General features: G+C 39.4%; 1 protein-coding gene across 1 annotated transcript in view; it reads left to right on the top strand.

Annotated features, from left to right (window-relative positions):
* Positions 1-8357, top strand: part of LOC150091424 (NADP-dependent malic enzyme-like) — a 75678-nt gene extending 67321 nt beyond the window's left edge. Inside the window, exon 13 of the mRNA XM_090375386.1 lies at positions 7753-8357. Within this exon, the coding sequence (XP_090231512.1) occupies positions 7753-8010 (258 nt within the window). The 3' untranslated portion in view covers positions 8011-8357. The remainder of the gene's footprint in view (positions 1-7752) is intronic.
* The last annotated feature ends 18308 nt before the right edge of the window (positions 8358-26665 follow it).

Genomic DNA, 26665 nt, shown 5'->3' with positions numbered 1-26665 from the left:
GAGTGGTCATGTATTAGACAGTGAAGCACGTGCACGGAATTGATGAACTATGGAGGCAGTTGTCTTTCCATGGATGACAACAATGTAATTATTTACTTGCGCATTGGCAGTGACGTAACTTTACCGTCCTCTTCTCCAATGGGCTCGAATAAATATCACTAGGAGGAAAATTTTTTTAATGTATAGAGAGATATGAATAAAAGTACAACAAAATATAAATATTTTTGAGGGGGGCGCCAAATTGCGATTGCTACCCGGACGCCACTGAGCAAGATTAATTTATTTATGCATTTTTTTTTTTTTTTTTTTTTTTTTAGTTTCGAGTTATGTTCCTTTTGAAAACAGAATTACATAGTACCAATTTAATTTTTGTTTATTATAAAAAAAATATTTTAAACAATTATTTCATATACAGGGTGGTTATACTCAGTGGTGTATGATCACGAGCTTGGGCCTTGGTGTAGCGTTTCTTCATAGAGCCACAGCTTGATCTTTTTTATTTTGGGTCCCCATGAACTCAGACGTGAAGCTGTACCAACTGGTTATAATTAAAGTGAGTCACTTTGGCTCCCTGTAGGTGGCAAACCATGGATCGCCAAGAAATGAAAATTTGATTAGGAAGGCCCCTATGTGGAAATAAAGACCACAAAAGGTTCCAAAAAGTGACATTAGGTAGGCTTGGCACTTCACGTTGTCAGCATGCTTAGCAAATCTAATGAATAACACTAGTGATGCACACATCACATGCGATAAATTGCAGATAGGACCATAGTAACAAAGTCAACATGAAGCTCCTTTTCCACAAAACAGTAATGCCTTAGCTACTGTAATAGCTATATCGGTTACCTTTATTCCCAAACATGCTCCGACTCTGCTCTAAGGTGGAGATGGACAATGTCCTTGAAACATATCATGAACCAACGAGATTTCTAGTAAGTGGCGGTATTGTTGTTGTGTTTTAGGCACATCTAAGGCCATATTGCACCGTGCACATTGTAAATTGCATGTTCTGTGGTCAATTTTTTTGTTTGCTGGACGAAAAACCCGAGTTTCTGGGAGAAAAACCATACTACTCTCGCATCAAACCGACTAGCTCAGCCATTCTGAAAAGGACCAGTAAAAATTCTTCACGTCATCGACGGGATTCGAGCTCAGATCTTTTCCACCCATTACGGGTGGAAAAGATCTGAGGTGGACTAGTGGATAAATTGTTTATTAAGAAAAAAAAAAGAGGCAAAGGAAGCCCACACGAGAAGCACGGCAAACTTCGAAAAAATTTACCGGTGAAACTACGTTACGAACATTTTTTACGGCGCCAGAACTTCCAATATGACTCTGTTCGTGATTCAATTAGTCAATTCAATTAGTGATTCTAAAGAAAAAAAAAGGTCAGGTTACCCCCCTCCACTTCGGGAGGGTTTCAAGCTTCCGTGGGATTCAACTTCTACTCCAGACCGATAACATCCATCGTCTGTTTACCGAGTGAGCAACAATACAAATGCCGTTACGGCAAAGTACTTTTACCGGTAAATTTCATCGAACTTTAGCGTGCTTCTCGTGCAGGCTTTCTTTACTTTAGCCGATTATTCTTGTCCTTCTTCGAGGAGGTTCGAGCATGAAATCCCAAAATATGAGTGAACACACCTATAATCTCCGGCACCTCACGATTCCTGCCCTTCAGGAGCGAGCATGATTGGACAACTACTTTTAATGTAGGATAACCGCTTGCACCCAACATAGCATCGACTCACTAGACCGGTGAAGGTGTCCTCAACTTTTCTGGACCATCTGGAGAAAAGAACACCCCGCAGTTCGGCAACAGAGCGAGGCACTTACATGTACTGGCGAATGCCGTGTTCTACGGTGTCCCACAGATGTTCGATGGAATTTTATGTTGGGGAGTTCGTCGGCTAGGGGAAATACACGAAATGGTTGGACATGATTCTAGAACCATTCCTTCACAATGCGAGCCTTTTGACACGGTACGTTGTCTTGTTGAAAGAGTCCAGCCATTTGAGACACACGGTCCCCATGTAGGGACAGTTTGTTAGTTAGTTATTTGGTTTTTAGGAGCATTAGCTTGATTGATTGATTTGGTAGTTGTTGGCGCATCGGCTTCTGTGGCCATATTGCACCTCCCAAGGTTTTTGCAGTACTTTGATCCAAGCCCGAGGCAGGAATCGAACCCGCGACCTTTGGGTTGCCGGGCAGGTACTTTACCCACTCGGCTAGCCCGGTCGGCAGGAGCATTAGCAACTAAAGCCATATTGCTCCGGGAATATGCGGTGGTCATTCCCTTGACCTCTCCGCATCCTCCGTATTTGGTGGTGACGGGCTCCAACCCCGGTCTAATCAAGAAGCGTGTGCTACGCACTGCTGCTCCTTCCCACCTGGCACAAAATAATGCTAATGTAGGACCATGTGGACATATGTTTTTTTTTAAGGGACGACTCCTAGAACGTCAGTTCAACTCCGCCTCGTATCTCTGTGAACTAATAGGGTATAGTGTTTTGTGGAAAGTGGGTGCCACCAGTGGTTTCCCACATCTGCGCCGTATGTACCCTGTGATGTAATACAGAACTACTGCAAAAGCCAGAAAAAAAAGTGTAATGTCTGGTATTGTGTTTTGTTCTGTTGCTGTCTCTGGATTCTTGACCGCAGGGACCCTAGTGGGTCCCTACGTTTCCCGAAAACACCATAGGGAGGTGAGCCAGGCTGCCCATCATACTCTGGCTGGCCTCCGCCAGGGTCGCCTGAGCTTCCTGACGGAGACCAAAAAAAAAAAAGAAGAAAAAAAAAAAAGAGAAAGGTATGATTGTGGGGTATAGACAAGTTGGGTTTTAAAAAGGAAAATGAGAGGTCGGACTGATAGGTAAGGAGGTGATCCACCTTGAAAAAGGTGAAGTAGGGGGTGGGGTTTAAATTACAGTGGGAAGGTACCCCTGCATGATCGCCATCTGGCCTAGAACTCTGTATCCCGCACATTGACGAGTGCCAGCAATATCCTACCCACTATGGGTTAGCATCAAATCCTGCTATCCAAGGAGGGGTTCAGGAGAGCCAGCAATCCTGCACTATTTCAGTGCCAGCAATATTATTTTAATATCCTACCCATTGTGAGTTACCAGCTGAATCATGCTCTCCAAGAGGAATCCAGGACAGCTAGAAATTTCGCACCTAGTGGCGCCAGCAGTATTCGGTTCCGTTGAGTTAAAATGTTCATTCAGACGGTCATACAGCCAGAAGGATTATTCCACTCAAGTTACATTCGGAGCTTGAGACACTGGATCCAGCGCTGTTCTCTGTTCAGCGATCTTTATTCTTCTAAGCGCAAAGGTCCTTTGCTCGTATGCAGTTAGTGCCTTGTATGTGGTTTCGTCCATAAGCAGCGAGGACTCTTGGTTTCATGGATTTCTTTAGATTGAAGTGAGGAATTTGAGCCTACTGGTGTCCTAGGCAGGGCACTCATACATGAGATTCCCCAGAACTCCTCTTCGCCACAATGGCATTGTGGATCTCTTTCAATCCCCGTGGTTGTCAGTTTTTGGCGGAAGGGGCTGTTGTCCTGTAATGATGAATGTCACATGCAGCCCAGGCGAGAACCAGGGAGGAGGTCTTGGGTGAGTTACACTGATGGTTGGTATAAGCCCCCCCCCCAAAAAAAAACTATGATAACACTGTTGCTGGCTTGTTTTTCCAACCTTGTAGTTTTTCTGCAGATCACCTGCTCGCCGTCGAATGCGTATCCGTCCATCGGCATGATGGAGCTGGAACCTTGATTCATTAGACAAGGCGACTCTTTTCTAGTCGTTCAATGTCCAAGAAAGGTGTTCCTGTGCCTGATGCAGGCAGAGGTGTCGATGATGGTCGGTCAACTTGGGTACATGAACAGGTCGCCTACTAATAAGTATTTAGGTGTAGTTGTTGCGGACCCCAGGGTTCCCCCATTACTTCTTGTGGTGAGGCTTACACCAAATCTGGTCATGTGCGTGACGTGTTTTGTGTGTAAATTTTGTGCTCTGTTCGGTTGTGTGAACAGAGCACAAAAACGCTCCTGGCATCTTACCAAAAATCCCATCCTGATATCAGGATCAACAAAACAAAGAAAGTTCATCAGGAACATTCCTGTCTTCCTTGAGGAAAAAGTCCAAAGATCATGGCCCAAATTTCACCCCATCACGCTCCAATAATAGGGCAAGATTCAGTATTAACAAATATATACATTATACATAGTGAATCAATGACAAGTCGGCTTCAATAGTTCAAACAATACAAGTCGAAAAGGAAAATCCACTGGAGTAGCTTTCCCAAGGATCAAAAAGAAGAATCTTCAGAGGCAGTAGAAATCCAAAAGTAGTTCTAATGCATAACAAAACATTAGAAATCCAAAAGTAGTTCTAATGCATAACAAAACATTGTTACCATCTAATAGAAGTAATCATTGTGAGAAGTCGTAGTTAGAAAAAAACTTTTCCATATACCAACCTTGAGGTACAAAGAGTCACAAGAACAACTGTCTATCTTGAGTTTACCGATCAAAGTTCATCTCTTCTATTGAAGACACGTGTAGCAAATGTATTAAGAGCATTAAATGCAACCTGAGATTGAATAAGGATTTATTTTATTTTCACTAGTGAAGAGTCCTGTAGTAAGTTGAAGTTCTTGTCTATAGTCAAAATAGTAGTAGTGACAATCAAGTAAGATAAGATCCACGTTCTCTTCAACCCCGCACAGACAAAGTGCAGTAGAAAACAGTCCCAATTTAAACAGTTTACTATTAATGCTGCCATAAACTGACAGCAAGAATGTGCCATGCAATCCTGGAGAAAACCATAATTCTTTTCTCTTGAACTCTCTTAACTAAAGATAAAAATTCTCTCGTTACATTACCAAGGTCTGAGGTATTCCAATCTCTCTGCCAGTTTTCAATGTATATAAACGCAGTCTTTTCCTTTCAGAAGCCAAAGAAACACTCAAATCAAACTGTACATCTTCCAAGGAAATAGGGTGTGCTCTTTTCAGATGATAATTCATGTATCTGTATTGGAAGTTATAATGTACTGGTAGTTTTCCCAACAGAACCTGTAAGGCCACAGTAGATGTAGTCATATGCTCTAGACATCATCAGGAGGGCAGCACACTGGGCCTGTAACAACTGTTTAATCACAGCAGACTTAGTAGCTCTATAGCTCCAAGCATGGCACCATTGGTAATAACAGACAAAAAGACAATTGTAATATACACTGAGAGAGTGACCTCTCACCCCACTCCTTTCTGGTTACCAATGGCATTCTTGTTAGAACTGGTTTACACTTTTCTTTTATGTACTTTACACGAGGCAGAAAACTTAAGGTGCCATCAAGATAGATGCCTAAATACTTAATTGTAGAATTATACTTAATTGACTGCCCTCAATACTTGGTCAAATGGAGGACGTCCCCTCTCTAGCTTACCCTTCAACAACATCTAAAATGTTTCAGACGTTGAGACCTGGAGTTTATGTATTTCAGATCAAGTGGAAAGTTCCTGCAGTATGTGATTAGCCATAACCTCCAAAGATGTCCTTGAGTTTCCCTGAACAAGAACAGTAAGGTCATCTGCATATGCGATCATGGTGATCTCGTCAAATATTTTGTTAAGCCAAGCGTCAAATACAAGATTCCAACGCCTACTATGTAGGTATATCCGCAAGAACATCTGCGGGATGGTGTGCTCAAAAAATTTTTCTCTGTGCATATGTCCCAGACATGTACCAATCGCCGTACTAGTGCTCTCCCTAAAACAGCCAACAATGCCTGTGGCTGCTGAGATACTGGCCCCACCTTTCTACAGCTGAAAATCATTCCCCGTTCAAACTCAGTCGTGTCCTTCCTTTTCCCATTGCACGGGCTTCGTACTGACAGGCACTACACGTTCTGTCACTATACTTTGCACCGGTCGGTGACGTTACTCCTAGGTGCTGTGGGATGCACCCACTAGTGGAGACAGGAGTGGTTATAACGTTTTGCCTCATGAGTGTAAATTACATATGGGAGCCGCTAACATAATATTATTAATTATTCTTATTATACAAAGTATTTTACAATGAAAAGGTGCAAGAATCATCTTACCTATTTTTAGGTTTAAGCTACTTGGATCTTTTCTTGTCGTATTTGGACTAAAATTTATAAATTTGATATTAAAATTACACTAAGTATTACCATTTAGAATTTACGATTTGTAAATTTAAGTTTTGCCTAACACCCCTTTCTTCTTAATGGGAAAAGTTGTTCCTCATTCTCAGTTGAGTCTAAAAAAGTCATCGGTGTACTTCTGAAACGAATATAAATCAATTTTATTTGAAGCGGGGGGGGGGGGGGGTAGATGTATGCTATGTTCGCTATCCGGTTCGTTATTGGTATGTCATTTAGACGCGTTACTTCCTTTTGTTCTATTATCCTGACGACCATTTTCTATCGTAAAACTTTATATTTTCAGCACTGCCCCGGCACCTTTTAATTGAAACACCCTGCATGTCATATGTGATTATTATATTTGGTATTATCTATCTCACTAACTTTGAGGACACTAAGTAATACCTCTAAGTTCATACCTTACAAATTGGTAATATCCATTTCTCTCAATTTGATCTATAGATAAACACTGATAAATCCTCTCACATTTCAATAACAAAAAAGAAATATCCCTTTCCTTTTTATCCTCCTCTATAATTCAATCCCTATTTCAAATGTAACAGCTCAAAGATCTCGTCCTCCTATTGGATAACAAAAATGTTTTTGTTTATACTGTGTAAAACCACTAGGCTAGAGGAGTTTACAATTGATCATTTCAACAATGAATACAATCAAATTTCGCTTTTATTCACGTTTACATATGATTTAGAACTCTGTACTATGAAAACTTTGGATACGGAAACAGAATCAGATTGATACATGATTGATTGATACGGGAATAATCCTATTCGTTATGCTTCAGAAACTGTCCTTCCACCTTTTACAACCAAAATTTAATCTACGCTTTGGAATATAGTAGAATAACAGAGAGAGAGAGAGAGAGAGAGAGAGAGAGAGAGAGAGAGAGAGAGAGAGAGAGAGAGAGAGAGAGAGAGAGAGAGAGAGAGAGAGCACGCCTGTGTGAAAAACTTTCTCCATAGAGAAAGTTTTTCTACACTTGTTATAATTAAGATTAGCCCCAGGATCAATAAATTTATAAGTAGATTATAATTATAACAAGAAATGTTCTTGTTATATACTCCGGCACGAACACCAGGTCAATGGAGTTTACAATAAATCAACCAATACAAACGTTAATCGTGTTTTGCAGTCACGGGCTTTAACCCCGATCCACTCAAAGAGCGTGTGCTACTGTACTCCTGCTCCTGACCACTCGGCTACGTCAGGCCTGAATTCATTATTAAATTTTCAAATTGACTGAAGTTTTTTTTTTTTTTTTTTTTTTGTCTACTAAGGCGTGTATAAGTTTTCTTCGATATTCCACTTACTATCATGATCTAGTATTATTAGACTTGTAATGATCTACCTATCTTGGCTTACTATCATGATCTAGCAAACTAGACTTCTAATTTGAAAATAATGCTCCTCGTATGAAAGTTGTGCTCTTGTTGTTCCGTTCAGGACATGTATTGGAAATAGTTACTTCTTACTAATAAACTGTTTATAACAATATCTCCCAATATTCAATACCTGTACTAGATAACTAATGCTGTTATTTTGTTTTTTCTTAAAATTTTAGGCTCTTGCGGAACAAGTAACAAAAGAGCATCTTGAAGACGGACGTGTTTATCCACCCCTGAAGTATATCCGCGAAGTTTCGTTAAACATATCAGCTAAACTTGCTCAGTACTTCTACGTAGAGAGTATGGCCACCTACCGGCCAGAACCAGAAGACAAAGTGATGTTTCTAAGAGGCTGGCAATATGATCATGCATATGGAACTCCATTTCATAGACGGACTCTACCAGAATTAGCAAATGGATATTTCTGTCACTAGTTTGATGACGGAAAACAAACTGTTCAGAGTTTTTATTACTTTTTTTTTTTTTTAGATTTTTTTTCCCCTGCGTGGGGAGAGAAGAGGGGTCGTTTTTGAAGAAAAATAATGGCGGGGTGATGCAAATATTTCGGTTAAATTTGCTTCAGTGAGAGAGTAGAATATATTCAAAATAAAGACTGATATCATGCATCGGTCTTGAGTTGGATAACTTCTAGCGGAAAAATTATGCGATTTATTTTAAATCGCTTAATTTCCCAGAGGATAAAGCTACGTGTTTGATACTTGCAGAAATAATTCAGCAAGTAGCGCCATCTGACCTTAACTGTAGTAAACATTACTAAAATAAAAAAATAAAAAAGATTATTCACAAAAGTAAACTTTCGTGATATTTTTAAAATTAAAGTATAATATTTTTAACATTAAATTTTTAATTTTCGCTGTACTTTGTTTTTAAATATCAGTAAATTGTTACTGACACTGGCTAAATGATGTGCATGTTTTGCTAATCTCATGCCAAAGCAGGCCTAATACGGTTAATGATAGTTACCAACCAACAGTCAAAACTACGGTACATGTTTATAAGTTACCACTACCTGCAGTTTTACGTGTATCAAGTGGCGCCATCTGATGTCATATTGTAAACATTCTAAAATATTATGCACTGCAGGATTTTTGGCTATGACACTTCACTAGCCCTGCAAGCTTGATTTTGAACATTAAATGTGGAGGAAAGAACTTATTTGACGCTATTTTTTATTTTAAAATACTCAACTATTTCATGTTTCATTGGATTTAATAATCTAATTTTATTAGATTTAATAATAAATAACAATTATTAAATATAAATTATTAAAAATACAAGTCCTATTTGTTTATGCCACTTCAGTTCTGCTTGATGCAGAAGAGAATAGTAACAATCCAATAAAATTCAACCTCCAAAGTATTAAAAAAAAAAAAAAAAAGCAAACTTGCCAATTCCTTTGCTCAAACGAAATAAGAAAATTGAGAATAGAAGAATTGACTCTTAACACTTGTGAGCGATACTTTACACTTCCACCTGTTTAGGTGTATTAGTGCGATATCAGACACAGGTACGCAAATTGATGGATGCTAGCGTTGTCTAAATGGGTTAGTGACATCTGACAGAAAGTACTGTTTATTAGTACTATACTGTGAAATTATACAAATCAATCGATAAGGATAGATTTACGCGAAATGAGTTAAAAAATATATATATATCTAGTACAGACTCACTTTATATTCACAACTAAACTATACTGTATGCATTTTTACATTGTTTAAATAAAAATCTTTTAAATTCGTTGTTTGGTTTTTCACTAGATGGCAGCATTGTACAGTTTTGTTCAATTTTTGCATGGAAAAAACTGATATTTCGCATATCCTTCAGTATCAAATGTGAAGTGTCAGTTGTAAGAATACTGCAGTACTTTCAGTGATAGCTTTTCATTTCCGCATGGCTAAAGTCCATCCGAAAAATTAACAACTTAAAAATAATATCAATAAAAATGGGTTATTAGAAACTGAAGAACGTAAATTTTTTAAATTTACTGATCACTGAATTTTTAATGTTTCTAGATTAAGCCATGCGCTTAATGGAAGACCAACAATAATAAAACCGCTACGGCTCTCCTTTACTACCTTGAATATTAGCTGATTATAAAATGACACAGAGTGCGTTAAACGGAATGGCCGAGTTGTTAAGGCACAAGACCCTGCCAACATGGTGGTCTTAAGGATGTTAAAAGTCAATATGAAGGTAATTTTACATGGAAGAGAAGAAAAAAATATAGACGCCTGACAGTACTTAAATGCGTGCGCGATAATTGTTGAAAAATCTACTAAAAGGCTGAATGTAAATAAACCTAACTGAACAAATTTCGGCCTCCGAGGCCATTTTCTCTTAGAGAAAACACATAAAAGTTATCGACGGTCAAAACCACGTATTTTGGCTTCAACCACTCGGCACAGTCGTATATGTCACTTTCTCAGTTCGTGCTTCCTACATTTCTTAACTCGTAGACGTTATACATTTAACATCTTCCAATATTTCTATTATTTTACATCTCATATTTTGCAATTTAGAAGTCCAGCTGTCAGGCTTGTCCGTCCAGTTTGAAGTCATATCTTTGACGACTTAATGGCGGTGGCTCTGGAATTATAAATAAATGGCAATGCACTTCTTTTACGTCTATTACGAGTTACTTCTTATTAGGAAACCGTTTATTTATAGTGCAGTCTCAAGGCAGCCCCACAGAGAGGTTAATGTTTGACAGAACGCATGCAGTTTGAATAAATCCTTTTTTAGGGTCCGTAGTCTAACGAAGGACCCTTATAATCTCACTCGGTTGTCTGTCTGTCCGTCTGTCACAACATTGTATCTCTGGAACCACTCAACCTATTGACTTGAAATTTTGCATGGGTTTGTACATCATGTGGGCCAACATAGCGCCCTATTGATCGTTGTTGACAAAAATTTGTGATAAATTGTGGGGAGGGGACAAAAATGTTGTCGACAACCTGTAGCTTATTATACCGTTGGAAAGAGCTCAACGAGTAGGTTTAAAACATAATTTTAAAATATTTTTTAAATTAAAAATGCCGGCGCCAGAAAGGAAAATGTGATGATTTTCGTGCCCCCCCCCCCCCCCCGTCTATTTCCGTCACTAATGGAGCTAAAAATAACATTAGCTATGCTTATCAATTAGTTATGCTATTCCCATTGAAATCTATCATTTACTTTTTGTGTTAAAATTAAAAAAACATTTTTTTATTGCACTTCGATAGCGTGCTTCTTAGTACTAAGTAACTCTCCTTTTGGTGACAAAAAGGTTGCTAAATAATTAGTTAATAACTCTATAAAGATCATTTATAAATTTTGCGACGAGAAGTATTTTTTTTAACAATTTTCAAAGCATGAGTTGTCCCGGCAAGGAGGTACTCAGAGAGCCAGTGTTGAGGCGGCGCCTGCGCGGGGTTTTGCACGGCTCTCATTTGCCAGTCGCTGTAATCGCTTTAATCGCTTCTCCAGGAAGAAGTCGGAGCCGCTTCTCCCAGTCATTCACAACTGGAAAGACTCAAATAGACAACGTTTTTGTTAGTTCCTCAGTTTTAGGCCAAGCCTAAAACTAGAAAGTTTTTTCAGTTATCATAAAGCTCTCTATTTGAGATACTACACTAACGACCATTCGTGACTACGAACCCTTCATTCTGAGTGACCGGCACCTAGTAGTTGACCGATTTATTTTTTTAAAAGAAACTTAAAAAAAAAAAAAAAAAAACCTAATTTATATATCTTTTGAGATGCGTAAAATTAACTTTTTTTAAATTTATTTATTAAAAAATAAACTAAGATAGACCTCTTATCTTACTTCGATTTACAAACTACAACAGGACTCCTCAACTAAATTATTGAACTCAATACATGTACTGAATTTGCGAATGCTTCTGCCATAACTCAAAAATTGTATAAAAAATAAATAATAATTACAATCGTTCCAAATAAACGAGGCTAATTCTGGCTAAAGAACATTCAGAAATCAATCAACTGATACCAATAAACGCAATTGAGAAATCTAATATTATCATATCTAAATTTAACAGCAGCTAAGAAAATGTGTCGATGTTCCTGGATCTAGCATGCTGCTAATCAAACAACATTTTAGCGCGAAGTTTGTCTCCGGATATCGACAGTAAGAGACACATAGGGTCAGAGCAGTTTTATCATCAATGTCAAGGTAAAGAAGAATTTTGTCGCATTCTGTGGCTTCGAATGCTCCACTTACGTATTCTGTACTATTGACTGACCACTCAGGTACGGTAGTGTCTCTGTTCATTTATCTTTTTGATGTAAAAACATCTTTGGTGGCACCTCTAAATTTGGGACTGAAGTAAAACCAATTGCTCACGAAAATGTGAAGCGGAAATGGCATAAATTACGTCACTTCCTAAATGATGCTAATGTAGTCACTAACATTGATTCTGTAGAGTAAGTAGCTGGCGTGAGCACAAAACGTTACATCGCTCATACTAAATATTTTGGACTGAAGTAAAACCGATTGGTAACGAAAATGCGAGACGACATTTAGGAAGCAGCAGGAGTGAGCATAAGCTCACGCCCCCTAAATGACTCGGTCACTAATGCTGATTCGGAACAGAGTAAGTAGCGGGAGTGAGCATAAAACGTTACATCGTTCATAACTTCGGTTCTAGCTGTTCGATTTTATAACGGTTCTGATTTTCGTCAGATGTTTTTCAGATAAAACATCTTTCCTGCATAGAGCACACACGCGCTTTTTTTTTTTTTTTTAATCATCTCGATTAAACACACATTAAAAGGTGTAGCCAGGCAAAGTGCTATAAGTCAATTTTCATTATGGTGATATTCATTGTGTATAATTTGCCTAATTGAATGTCGACAAAGAAAGCTTTGTATTCATTTTTCTTTTATTAAGAACGTTATCTGTTTTCAGATAACAATTCCGTTCCATTATCAATTCATATACATTACATTATTAATTGCAATCTTATAACTGACTGAAAGAGAACTTAATATAAATGACTGCTCTATAAACAACTAGTCACGTTGATATATCTGACAGGTAATGGAGAGCATTTTTTTTTTTTTAACTGGTCAATATCCGAGGTAACAAATAAGATGGATACGATACGATATGATATGATGTTGGATTTACAGCAAGTCAGGTCAATGAACAAGCGAAGCTTTGTATGCGAACTAGTTCTGTCAAGTTGCAGGACAAAAACAACTGAAATCATAATGTGTCGCGTAGTCTGTAAATTGGCGTGCAAACGGTGCACGACACCTACTCCGTACTTTTTAAAATTGGCAAAAGTTCCTCCTATCAGTAACAGGATATGCCACTTAGAAAAACTCTTGTTTGTTGTTTGTTATTTGGTTTTTAGGAGCATTAGCAACTAAGGCCATATTGCTCCGGGATATGCGGTGGTCATTCCCTGACCTTTCCGCATCCTCGGTATTTGGTGGTGACGGGCTCGAACCCCGGTGCAATCAAGAAGCGTGTGCTACGCACTGCTGCTCCTTCCCACCTGGTAGAAAAACTCTTACTGTGATTAACGCCACGAATCAATTTATGCAAGTTGACGCAAAAATAACTCTGCTCATATTTTAGTAGCTGATAACGCGATTCATAATAAATGAATTACGGATAACATTTGGTAAGATGTGAAATTTTCAACTCAGCTCACAGGCACTGAAGAAAAACTAATGTAATATATACAGGAACTTATGAAAATTCTCTAATCTTAAGGCGAAAGCGGAAAGTAGGATACAAACCTTCCTAAGTTCAAAAATAATAAATTTACATCAGACAGGACTGTCGCAGTCGGCTCTACTTCAACGTCTATGGATATTTGTTGCATCATTTACTTTCAGTTTCGCATATGGACCAGTTGATGTGCACCAGAAGCCAAGCTGCGGATCACAGCTTGACAAAATATTCCAAAGAATTGAATTCTTGGTGAATGTTTTTAAACTGTCATCTTTCTTTTATTCTGTTATTAGTAAAATGCTTTGAAAATTGAAGTTCTTTTTCGATAGAACACGTGTGCATCCAATTTATCATTTTCATTCACCTTATTTTGTTAACGATACTTCCATTCATGAGTCTTGTAACAATGGGGCGGCTGCGTGACCCAATAAGTTTGTGTAGTTTGTAGACATACTATTTTTACAAGCGGACAGCCCCCAGTAAAAATAACATGCTTCACAACACGTGCTCTTGCTATCCAGAAAGTTACATCGTCTCTTGTGTTCTGAGTATACTTAGAACAAACCTGTTTGATCCGAGCTGATACAAATGAAAGGACACAGAACTGACTGCTCTAGTGGCTCATTGTGCTTGGGTCGGATTAGAGATGCTGAGAGGTTCAACCTGCTTCGATAGGCGATGCAGATGTCCCAGGAACTCTAGAGAGCTCCCAATGAAAACATAGCTTTCCTTTCACTCTCGGTGCTCGTGCATGGATTTTTAGTATCTGGAGAAGTGCTGTAGCATCTGAGATCATTTGAGTCGTAACAGAAAATATAGTTTATATTCGAAATACTTCTCTGGGAAAAATCGATTACACGTTGGAAATAAGAGTATTACGTTAACGCCACCTGACGAAATAAAGTGTAATTGAAGCAGTCATAACATTCAATAAGATTCTTCTCTCCCCACCGTCAAAAATGCTTCTTGAGTAGTAGACTTCCAATTAACTGGGGTGAAGGGAAAATAAATTTTCCCAGATAATCCGCAAAGTGAAAGGAGGGGGGGGAAAAATTTTTTTTTTTTTTTTTTAAATGTTTCAACTTTCTTTTTAGTATTTATTTTATTATTTTTTTAATTTGTTTGCTTTCTCGAGACTGGCATCACGTAAAATTCGACAGAAAGCATAAGTGGAAGATGAGGTTACTGATACCTTTAAAGGCAGAAACAAAAATGTAAAACAAACAACACCAGTAACCGATTCAACAGATTTCTTTTTTCTATCGGACTTAGACTGACTTCTCCATGGATCGTAGAGACTCCGATTAAGCCTTACCTGGCTAATCAAGAGGTGTACGTTGTTCGGCGGGATTTTCCTTTGGGATCACCGGACGGTGATCACTCCTGGGTGCTGTGGGATGCGTTCAGTCATGGAGACAGGGAATTTAAACAATTGGTGTATATTTTTCGAAAAACGACAGGGGTGCACGTGCCCCGGTGCCCCTACCCTAAATCCACCACTGCCTACAAGCGATATGGCAACAGAAATGGGAAACCGCGCAGAAAGGAGACATCACGAGACGATTCCTCCCAACTATTAACCAAACTCACCCGGAGTCCCCTCCCTGGTTCTTGCCTGATCTGCACGTGACATTTATCATCACTGGACACGGCCCCTTCCGTCAGAAACTTACAGCTATGGGGATTGAAAGAGACCCGCTGTGCCACTGTTTAAAAGAAGAGTCCTGGGGGAAATTCATGTTTGAGTGCCCTGCGTATGACAACAATAGGCTCAAATTCTTTACCACAATTCAAAGGAACCCACGTAACCAAGAGTCCTCGCTGCTGCTTCGTGAAAACACATACAAGGCACGAACCGTGTATATGTGCAGGAAATCTTCACACTGAGACGAGCCAAGATTGCTGAAATGAGAACGAAGTTGGACTATGCTCCCCAAGCTGAATCAGACAGGTGTGGGTTAGGTCCTTCTCTGCTAGACGACTCTGCCCTAACAACTTGCTAACCCTTTAAGGGTAGGATCAGCTGATACCGTTCTGGTGTGGGATGCTGGCACTCTGAAGATCTTCTGAGTGGGGGATTTGTACTCCAACCGACAAGGGTTGGATACTGCTCGCAGTATCCAACCCTTGTGTGGGATTGCTGGCACTCCCTGAGCGCGGGATACAGAGCCATTAGCCTCTGGTGATCATGAAGGGGCACCTGTCCCCTGCAACTTTAACTTCCAACCCCGGACCCCTATTTTCGCCTCAACAAAGGGCGGACTCCTTCTCAACTTTCAGTCCGCCCTCTTTCTGTCCCGTCTTACCTATATTCCCTGTTCTATGTTTCATTTTTTTTTTAAGTTGGTCCAGTCAGGAAGCTCAGCGACCCTGACTGGGAGCAGCCTGGCTCGCCTCCCAGTGATGGTGGCGGGCAACGCGGGGTCCCACGGCCAAGCAGCCAGAGAGACAACAGAACATAACACTACTCTGACACAAACCAGACATTACACTTTTCTGGCTTTTACAGAGATTCTGTTCTTCACAAAGTACTATGGCACAGATGTAGGAAACCACCGGTGGCGCCTTCCACAAAACACTATGCTGACTGTAGGTCAACATGGGCACATGAACATGTCGACACCTCCGTCTGCAGTGAGCAATGTTCCTGGACATTGGGAGACCGGAAAAGAGCTGCCTGGTCTGATGAATCAAGGTTGTTATTGTTGTAGGGATTTTAGGTGCATTAGAGACAAAGATCATACTGAGCAGCATATAATGTCTGTAAATTGTGTGTTCTGTGGTCGATTTTCTGGTTTTTTTCCCCCGAGTTTTCGGGGGATAAAACCATGTTACCCTCGTTTGAGACCGACTAACTTAGCCACGTTGTGAAAAAGGTACATAAAATTCCTCGCGTCATCGACAGGATTTGAACTCGGGTCTTTACTACCCAGTGTGGAGAAGACGGAGATTCTACCAATTGTGCTATTCACGAGGGCACGAATCAAGGTTCCAGCTCCATCATACCGATGGATGGGTGCGTATTCGACGGGGAGCAAGTTAACAGCTGCAACTAGAGTAAGATTGGATGAAAAAAGACCGGCAGCGGTGATATCATGGTTTGGGAGGAGGGGAATGTTTTCACGGATCTCACTGGATTCCCTTCTCCCGTTGAATACACCCTCATCGACAGATGAGGTTGTATTTAACGGGGTCATAGCGCTGCATTATTTCGGATCAAGTTTTGCTAAAATGGTGACCCTGTATCCAGATGGCACTGGACTCTTTCAACAAGACAACGCCCCATAGTGTGCAGGTAGGGTTCTAGGATCATGTTCAAACACTGTGTTCTCCCCTGTCAGTCAAATCCCCCAACATCAATCCCATCGAACATTTGTGGTATATTCACACTGAGGCCACTTTTCCTCTCTCTCGATAAAAGGGATAACTACTCTTTATGCAATATGTAACAAACTAACTCAAAACTGTCTCGAAAATCATACTATAACAAGTTCTGAAGTGGATATCGAGGGTGCGGGCTATCAACTTAGAGAAGTAAATCGCCGAAAACAGTGAACAGTTTACTGTAAAAGCCATAAATAATATAAATAAACAACATATATAAATGAAACATCAATCAAGTAATATGAGCATGAAATTGATTTCATGATTTAAAACAATAAAAATTATTTATTGGTAAACTTGCATATGGGCCGCTCTCTACCTTTTCTCGTTGGATTCATCTGCACAGTTATTCAATCCACTTTTGAAATCTTGAATGAGAAATTCAACAGGCTCAAATTTTTATGATTCCCATCGATAATTATAGAGGAATTCTTTATTCGAGGGTGTAATTAGCCTTCTCAGGTGGAAGGGTTAGGGTTATTCCTGTGAGTTATCCCATTTTTTCAGCTCGAATAATATACAAATTGGACTGTGAACATATTTTTTACACACATAATACATTTATGATTATGAGCGCACGCTTGGGAGGGCCGCATTTTTTACTATTTTTTTTTTATTTGTGTCATCAAATCATTGTCCACGAATACTGCTCCACTGAATTGAAGAAATCAAAATCAGAGGATGTTCATTCAAAGTGCAGGGAGGAAGTACCATAACTGTCAAGTCCATTTTCGGAATGACTGCAATTGCTACGCAAAAAAAAAGTGAGAAATGATCATTATCATTGTGGCACAATGGAATTTATATCTTTTTAATTTTCTTCAAAAGTCGCCAAAATCGATGCATACGTCCATATTTTTCAATTTCATATCCACTTTTAAGTATCGATTTCCGGATTCCTACCCCCATCTTACCTTAATTACGATATCCGCTTTTAATTGAATTTCCTAAATCATATCTCATTAATGAAATAATCTCTGACAATGACCCGTTTATCCAGAAGAAATGTTTTCATAGTTTCATTTGTCACTGCCAGGGGCGTATTCAGGGGTGGGCAGAGAAGGCATATGCCCCCCTTAACCAAAAATTTGAAATTAAAGAAACAAAACGCAGGAGGAGTTTAAAAAAAAAAAAACTCAAAAGCCTGGTCGCCATTCCCCCACCCCCGCCCACGATGTTACCTGGACCTGGTTGCCATCCCCCCCCCCCCTTACGATTACCTGGATACGCCACTGGTCACTGCAGTAGAAATCCTTCCTGTTTGCTATCTGTTTTCTCCCTGCTTAAATCTCCTTATCAATCTTCGGTCATTGCTGAATCACTGGTTCTCTCCATACACATTTAGCCTGATATGGCTGTCAATACCGGTACATCTCTCTCTGGAAAAGAATTCGATAACAGCCCTTTCTTTTATAAGATGAAAGTTTACAGACCAATAAAAAAAATACTGTGCACACTGCAAGAAAGTGTTTCAAATACACAAAGTTCTTTAAGAAACATCTACTACGCAACTGACGGGCAAAGGTACATTTACTTTCGGTAATGAAAGTCTTCGTAGAAAAAGAAAATTCTTTGATCCTAACATGGGAGAGGTAATACAGGAACAGTAAGGGATCCATCCTCCAAAGTTTTCCAAGGGACCCATTCCAGTTCAAAACTGTTTGCTCATATCACGAATTGCCGTGACACTAATCCATAGATTCCAGCCAACTCTTCGTATGTATGCATCAAGATGGAGCTTTCACTGCTCTTTAAACCTCAATTATCAAATTTAAGAACAATAAAAGTAGCACGTAAAAGGTACATCTTTAATCTATTATACATTATCAAAATGCTCCCGAGTAACCGTTCTTGAATCTGTTTGCTATGATCTCACCTTTCAATTTTGCATTTAAAAAGCCAAATCATCGTTCCAAAGATCTCGCAAAGGAATCGAATTTATTACAGTAACCAGAATTAAATAAACAAAACTAATTTTTAATTACGAAAGGCCCAAAAGTTTTTGACTTATATAGGGCGTTTCAAAATCGTACGAAACAAACGTGGGAGCATATTCTATAATTTAATTAAATAATATAAAAGAAGTTCCTATAAACATATTTCTCGAAATTCTATTTGCCAGATATTAATCATAAATTAATATATCAGATATTAATTGATATCATAAATTATAAAAAGAAACTGAAAAAAAACTTCTGAAAAAAAAAAAAAAAAACACATCAGTGACCTCCACTGTATTCAATGTAAACATTCAGAGAGACAAATCCACAGTTCCCTGGCATGTCTTATCGTTTCAGAATGATTCTTAATGGTTTCAGCAACTTCCAAAATGTGATTTCTTAGTTCGTCTTGCGCGTAAAGTAAACTACAGTATATATTTCATGTTACACCACAAAGTAATCCAAGGGTGTGAGTTCGATCACTGAAGCAGCCTTTGTAGAGGGCCATTCCGACCATCCATCTGTTATTGTACTCCGTATTTAAAAAGTACGAAACATCAAGGGAAAAGGTGCACCTTAATGCATACTCTGTCTAGTGCAAACTCACATCCTCTGTCGATTTTGAAGGGGTACGTCTCCCAACAGTTCCCACAAATTGTTCCACAGAATATACATAGATATACCATTAGTGAACACCTTGCTGGTTAAAAATAAGGCCCAATAAGATTGTTCCCAAGGGCACCACGCCACGCCACGCCACGACAAACATTAAATGGAAGAGGTATGATGATAATAAGCATTAATAATCATATATGCATTTTCTTCGACACAGGTATAAGTGTTTCGAGAACTGAGATTTCTTATAAAACATGATTACCTGCAACCAGAACATGGCTGAGAAATTGAGGATCACGTGCACGTTGCAAAATGAGCCACTGACAAAAGTTTGAGTTTATTCATAACTTGTGGCAACAATTCTCGAACAGGCGTATTTTGACGTGGATTTAATTGCTGTTTATGCAATATCCTCCATACGCTTGCAGAAGAAACATTAACGCGACCTGAAAACTGGTACTTGCGGTAGGTAGGAGATACTTGTAAAGTATTAAGTATTTGCTCTTCGGCATTTGAAGTTTGTTGAAATCTGTCTCTAACAGTATTTACTCTAATGGTTTCAGCGTATCTCTAAGTTAATCTCTCCACAGCAGCATCTCTAAGTTATCTCTCCACAGCATTTCCAACTCGACAAGTACTAAATCGTACTAGTTGAGTTCGATTCTTGTGATATGGCGCATTATCCTGTTGGAAGAAAATACTGTGTATCCCATAATATCAATTTAACAAATGCCATTCTGTAAACGAGCCAGTCGTTGCGAAACCCGAAACTCAAGTAAAGACACGTTGACACTGCTAGTACATACTCTGATATACTGGTTATTCATATTGCAGAACACCATTCATGTCGGTAAGTAGACTGAGTGGTCACTTTATTAGGTACATCTGTCTAATAACGAGTATGACACCTTTTAACCTCCAGAACAGTCCGGATTCGTCATGGCATGGTATTAAAGATCATGCCACAGGGATGCTGGTTCATGATTAATCAATTATTTTCTACAGTTGTTGCAAATCGGACGGTTGCAGATCTCTAGTCCTAAGAGCTCGTTCCACTTCATCCCACAGGTGCTCATTTGGATTAAGATATAATGAATGAGGAGGCAACCGTAATAGGCCGAATTCACCCTCACGTACCTGGGACTAGTTTTGCACAACTCTGGTTGTGTGATATGGTGCATTATCCTGTTGGAAGAATTCATTCGCACCCGGACTCACTGCAGCCAGTGGCGGCCCAAAGGTAAACAGCACCCAATGCACTCCCATTTCACTTTTTTAAAAAAATCTTTTGTAGTATAATACAGATAAATAAATACTATGACTTATTTTAAAATTTTAAAATAAATCAAGGAAAAAGATTTATTTGACAATAAAAACAAGTTTTATTAATTAAATTATAATTATTTGAAAATAGAGAAGAAATGTCACTCTTCCCTTGTGCTCAATGAAAAATCGACTTTGAGGGAAATTGCAAAACTGGTGCTCATAAACTGCAAGATAAAACACACTACTTGCACAGGCACCAGTAGTGCAGTTCTTATCAAAGCCATTTGACCTGGAGCTACTGCTCCACACTACAACCGGCTATAACTGCAACTATGAAGGGATGGGCTTGGTCGGAAACAATATCCAGATAGCCGGTGATATTCAAATGTTACTCTACTGGTATAAAGGTACGCAATGTGCCCCATAAAAATACTTCCCAACGTCATTACACTGACACCATCATTGATACCTATCAGGATGGTCCATGGACTCGCTGTTTTCTCGCCACATTCTGGTCCTAAATCAGCGTTAAACAACAGGTACCGGAATTCATCAAATCAGACAATGTGTTTCATATACTATCAAATGTAACGTTAGTGTTCCTATGTCCACTGTAACCGTACAATGCCAGGCTGACGTAGCCCAGTGGTCAGGAGCGAGAGTGCATAGTACGCGTTCCTTGAGTGTACCGGGTTTCAAGCCCGTGACTACTAAATACGATAAATATTTGTATTGTAACCGTACCCTCTGGTTTTTTTCCTGACAGTAGCAGAACGCAGTTCGGTCGTCGGCTGCGATACCCCCATCCGTGACAAGTTACGACGGAATGTGCATTCTGAAATGCCTCTTTATTTACTATTGTTGTACTGTGTTGTCATTTGACTGACTGTAGCCTTTCTGTTACCGCAACAGGTCTTGTCAGCTTCTTGGTCTCTAGCATCAACGAGCTATTTCCGATCGTAGTTGGCTGGATGTTATTTGGTTATTGGACCAATCTCGATATACCCGAGACAGAGCTGAACGTGAAAACTCCAACAGGGTTGAAGTTTCTAAGGGATTCATACCAGCGCTGACTACCGTACCACGTTCAGTCACTTAAATCTTTCTTCTTGTCCATTCTCGCACTGAATTTCATACACAGCATCCCTCCGTGGGCAGCCTAGTCAGCACGATGCATTGCTGTAGTCAGCCGATCTGAGGCAGAGGAAGTAGGTCCCCTCCCGTGAGTTATTCTAGATTTTTCAGCAAAACATATAAATTGGCCCGTGAACAAATCTACAGACATAACTCATGGTTATGAGCGCACGCTTGGAGCTAAAATACTAATATAATAATCCCTACGCATCTGTGCAGTTGCTTTATATCGCATAGTATGAACACGTGATGCTATTCGAGCGTCCATTTTGTGAAAAGGGCAAAGTGTATCTAATAAAGGGACAGTCAGGATATATTTTGTATTTTTTGAAGCAGTTTTAAGTAGCACAGAATTCTGTGCCATAAATTTCAACATAAAGATATTTTGTCGTTTAATGCGGTTCTGTAACGTTTAATATCTCAGATATAGACTTTCAAGTTATATGTTTATAAGAACTTTTTTAATTTTTTAAATTATAAATTCCAAATAACCTAGGGCCCAGCCCCGAGCAACGTTAAATGGACCCTTATGGAATTACGCAATTAAGTAGAGACGCGTGAACAGCTCCAGCTGTTTTTAGAAGGGTTTCGCAAATTATCTGATTAATTATTATGGAATGACAGTGGATCGCAATGAGTGTTTAGTAACTTTTTTTTTTTTTTTTTTTAAATGTATTGTGTAGATCAGGGGTCATCAACCTTTTAATATCTACCGCCCACTTTTGTATCTTTTTGTTGATGGTAAAATTTCCTTACCGCCCACCGGTGCCGCAGTAACTCAATTTAGCGCAAGTGCGAAGTAATTTTTAGAGGGGAGGGTTTGTAAAAAATATGTACTTAAATTTATCTTTTTATTTATACTTTATGTATGTTTATACATAGATAATTTAAATTTAATGAATTTCTGCATCTCCATCGATACAGCGCCTACTAGTGAGGGAGCTGCTTAAATTGAAGCTGTTAGCGATGTACTCGATATATGGAGGAAAACAAAATTTGTAACAACGGACAAAAACCCCCACCGCCCACCATGAAAGCTTGAATCGCCCACTAGTGAACGGTAGGGCCCAGCATGACCACCACTGGTGTAGATCGACGAGTAAAGCGTGAATATTGATAGAAATTTTTACAAACAAATTATGGAAAAATACTAGAATGAGTTTCCGAGACATTCAGCCATGCACTGCTTTAAAGGCTAATAATTGACCTTGCCAGAATATGATCTGCATGTAAATAACATTTATTTTGCTATGGCGAAATAGACCAGGTGCTTCATAAGTTCCCCCCAAAGTTCAGAAACATATTGAGATTAATAATAAAGATCCCAATTTGCTTCTGAAGGATTCGGATCTATCTTTCAAAAAAAAAATTAAATTAAATAAAAAAATAGGCGCCTCCGTAGCCAGGTGGTAAGGAGCAGCAGTGCGTAGCACACGCTTCTTGATTAGACCGGGGGTTCGAGCCCGTCACCACCAAATACGGAGGATGCGGAAAGGTTAGGGAATGACCACCGCATATCCCGGAGCAATATGGCCTTAGTCGCTAATGCTCCTAAAAAACCAAATAAAACAAACAAACATCTTTCAAAAATTCGCAATAGCGCTCGAAATTCTCACCTCCAGTTCGTATGTCCGCTGATGCAGACTCTCTTTTGCAGCATACTGAATGGGCTCTAGTAACTCATCCTGAGCAAACAATCCTAAATAGCAGTGGTTATAGGTGTTACCACAAGTAAAAATCTAATGGATTTCAGTTGGAAGAGCAGGAAAGTAATTATTCGCCTACGATTACTTTTGGTGAGGGAAGTTAATTCAGTGTGAAGCCTTTGGTCTCCTTTCGTCATGACAAGGTGCTGGCACCTTGTCATGATGAAAGGAGATAAGTGTCGTATAACAAGTGTCGAGTCTTCCAATAGCCGTGACAGCATAGTTATAACACATTTGTGCTTGTTGAACAAATCATAACAAAAAGGCGAAAGGCAAATTAATAAAATTTCAATAAGATTTAACTCAGCAAGAGGTGTGTCCTAACCTATTCTCACAAGAACTTTTGTTAGTCATCCTCACGAAGTTCCCGAATCACCCCTGTCACGTGCATACGCAAGCACTCCAATTTCTCTGAGTAAGTCGGCCCTTAAGATATGGCGCTACTCAATGCTTTAGATAGCTAAAGCATTGAGTAGCGCCATATCTTAAGGGCCGACTCAATGCTTTAGATAGCTAAAGCATTGAGTAGCGTCAAGTAGTCAGCGTACTGGTCACAAGATGTCACATGTTCTATTCTGCATGACACCATATGACTCATAAATACTCACTTTACTGTTAACAGTAATAACTGCAGCTGTAAACTCCTCTGGCATTATAAATAAAATAAATTTAATAAATTTTCTGTTTATACTCCGGGACGACCAAACGGTCAGAAGAGTTCACAAGATAGACAGAATACAAGAAACAGCATCGCATTCAGCAGTCACAGGCTTGAACCCCGGTCACTCAAGGCACGTGTACTTATGCACCCGCGCGCCTGACCACTAGGCTACAGCATGTGCTGCCCCATAGCACAAACAGGAATTTTTTTTTTTTTATTTTGGTTCTTCTTATATGAAGAGATGCGCATTTAAAGATCACATTTTCTATTTTGATTTATATCTATGTTAATCTGATTATTTCGCAATTTAAATATAATGTAAATTATAAAACTTCAGCGAGCACTTTTGGATTTGCGCAAAAGCTTCATGAGGATTCATTCCATAATCCCATTTTCTTTCAAACTCATTCCACAAGTATATACGACATACCTTTATAAAAAGTGAACGTTCTATCTACTCTTGCAATATCATTTTTCAGATGTCACTGTATTTCAAGCAGGGATCGGAGAAATGGTGGCTGAATATAGATAACTTTCGCTGAGGTTTTATGCACAACTTAATGAAAAAAAAATCTGCACAGCAATTCCAAGTCAAAAGAGTTCGGTTTCGTAAAATTGTTCAGTTTTGTCTCTGAAATGTTTTAAAAGCAGATCCCTTAGATGCGAACATCTTAGCTTCCAAACGTGTGCGAAGGAGCCGCGCGTGGAGGCATTTAACTATATTTTCAGCGTCCCAGATGAACTGCAGGCTTTCTTTCAGGTAAGAAATGTAGCCTACAAGCCTAAGGCCGTGCTTACATGGTCTAATGGAACTTGGATAACAGTATTAATCTTAAGAACCTGCGGCTCGGAGCACAAAAGTTGGCGGTTGGGAGTGAAATATTGTCGAAGAAGCGGTGAATCAAATCCCTAAAGACCCCCCAGTCCCCCTCGTTTCCCCTTTTAGAAACTCTTCTCAAGGGCGAATCGCCTGCCTTGTTTACCTTGGACTTCATCAGGCCTAATGAAAGTATTAGGAGTAAATGTAGTCCTATAATTAAGAAAGCTACCAGGCTTAATGGGTTCCGGCAGCGCGTGCGACAACAAGCGTACCCAAGGTGCGCCGAATGGCAGCTGTGAAGAGGACTAATGCCGTTTTCCGTTCGCCGCTCCGACCTCCGTCATATTCCGTTACATTTGCCTATCTAAACATCGTAAATTGAAAGAGGATCTGGTTAATTCTCGTGCGCTTAGAAAGTGCACTGGTAGGAACAAGCCGTTGATCAACTATGGAGGGGGGTGACTGTTGAAGACAGTCGACCCTGGCAATACTAATAGAAGGGGAAAGAAGTGGGAGAATAGCAAATTCCCCCAGAAGGTCGATTGTGAATGCGTTCGTTATTAAAATCGCTTACCACGAGGTAAACGCAGCGATGGGATGAGAAGAAAGGCGAGAGGCAAATGGAAATGAAAATGCGAAGGAAGAAGCAGATAACTGAAAGGAAAAGGCTAGTTATCACATGACGGACAATCTGGAGAGATGAACTATGATAAGACAGTTCATCTCTCCAGATTGTCCGGAGAGATGAGATGAACTATGAGAAGACAGTACTTTTTTTTTTTATTATTATACATGAAAAGGAAATACATTTAAGATATAAATTTATATCCTATGTACAATTATGTAATAAAATAAAAAATAGTTGAAACATAGGACAACACAAAAAATAAATAAATAAACAAACACATGCACGCATTGCAACAAAGACAATATGGTTCACGGTGCGTTTTATTTGCAATGTCTTTCTACTCACAGGTTTTTCCCCCGGAGGTATAGCGATATCTGTTTACGTCTTATATACTACACAATTAATAACACTTGAAAAAATAGTAAAAATATTAATAACACATTAAGGCACTTGGACAGTGACACAGGTTCATTTCGTTTATGCAATTTCTTTTTATTTATTGCATACGAAATAGTTTGTTTACATGTTGAAGGTGATGGAGTATTCGCTAAATTCAAAGCTGTAACCTGCTTCATTCTATTCTCCGTTGAGATGAGCGAAACTTCCTTCAGATCTGTGGTAGTAGAGTGCGAGCTGGATTCTACTCTGCAATTTTCTTCATAGGCTCCACGCGAGGTTTTGTGCGGTGTTATCAAGAGAACGCACGTCGCATTATATTCATTGCTGCGAAGGCCATCATGCCTTCACAGCAATGAATAGCAAGGTGCATGTGGAGTGCTGCCTGTTAAAAGTGAAGCAGGTACCAGTAGTCTTCTTAGGTGTGTGAATAGTTGCAGATGAGCTTGGCAACGTCCAAAGCGTATCACTGTTCACAAGATACACCAGGTACATTTTAGAGTTGCTGGGGTGGCACAAAAAAGCAAGAGGATTGAGTCACGTAGTCCAAACTTGAGTAAATGACTGGGGTTGGGAGGAGGATGCGTCACAGTCTCCACTGGATGTCCACATCGAATTTGGAATATTTCGAGTAATATTTTCAATTCCTTTTCTTATTATGATATCTGTGAGCGATTGTGCAAAGGCTGGTTTCAAAAAGTCCGGGAGCAAGTCATCAGAGCCTTTCCATTCCAGGATATCTCCAATGGTCTAGTGATGATGTATTTGCTGTTTCATTGGAATATGAAACAATGAACTGACATACCCTCCAAATTGGGGTTATTATAGCGATGCT

The sequence above is a fragment of the Mastigoproctus giganteus genome, chromosome 1 (assembly GCF_048544385.1).
Source record: "Mastigoproctus giganteus isolate SK-2022 chromosome 1, ASM4854438v1, whole genome shotgun sequence".
Classification (NCBI taxonomy): domain Eukaryota; kingdom Metazoa; phylum Arthropoda; class Arachnida; order Uropygi; family Thelyphonidae; genus Mastigoproctus; species Mastigoproctus giganteus.
This window is presented reverse-complemented; position numbering and strand designations above follow the sequence as displayed.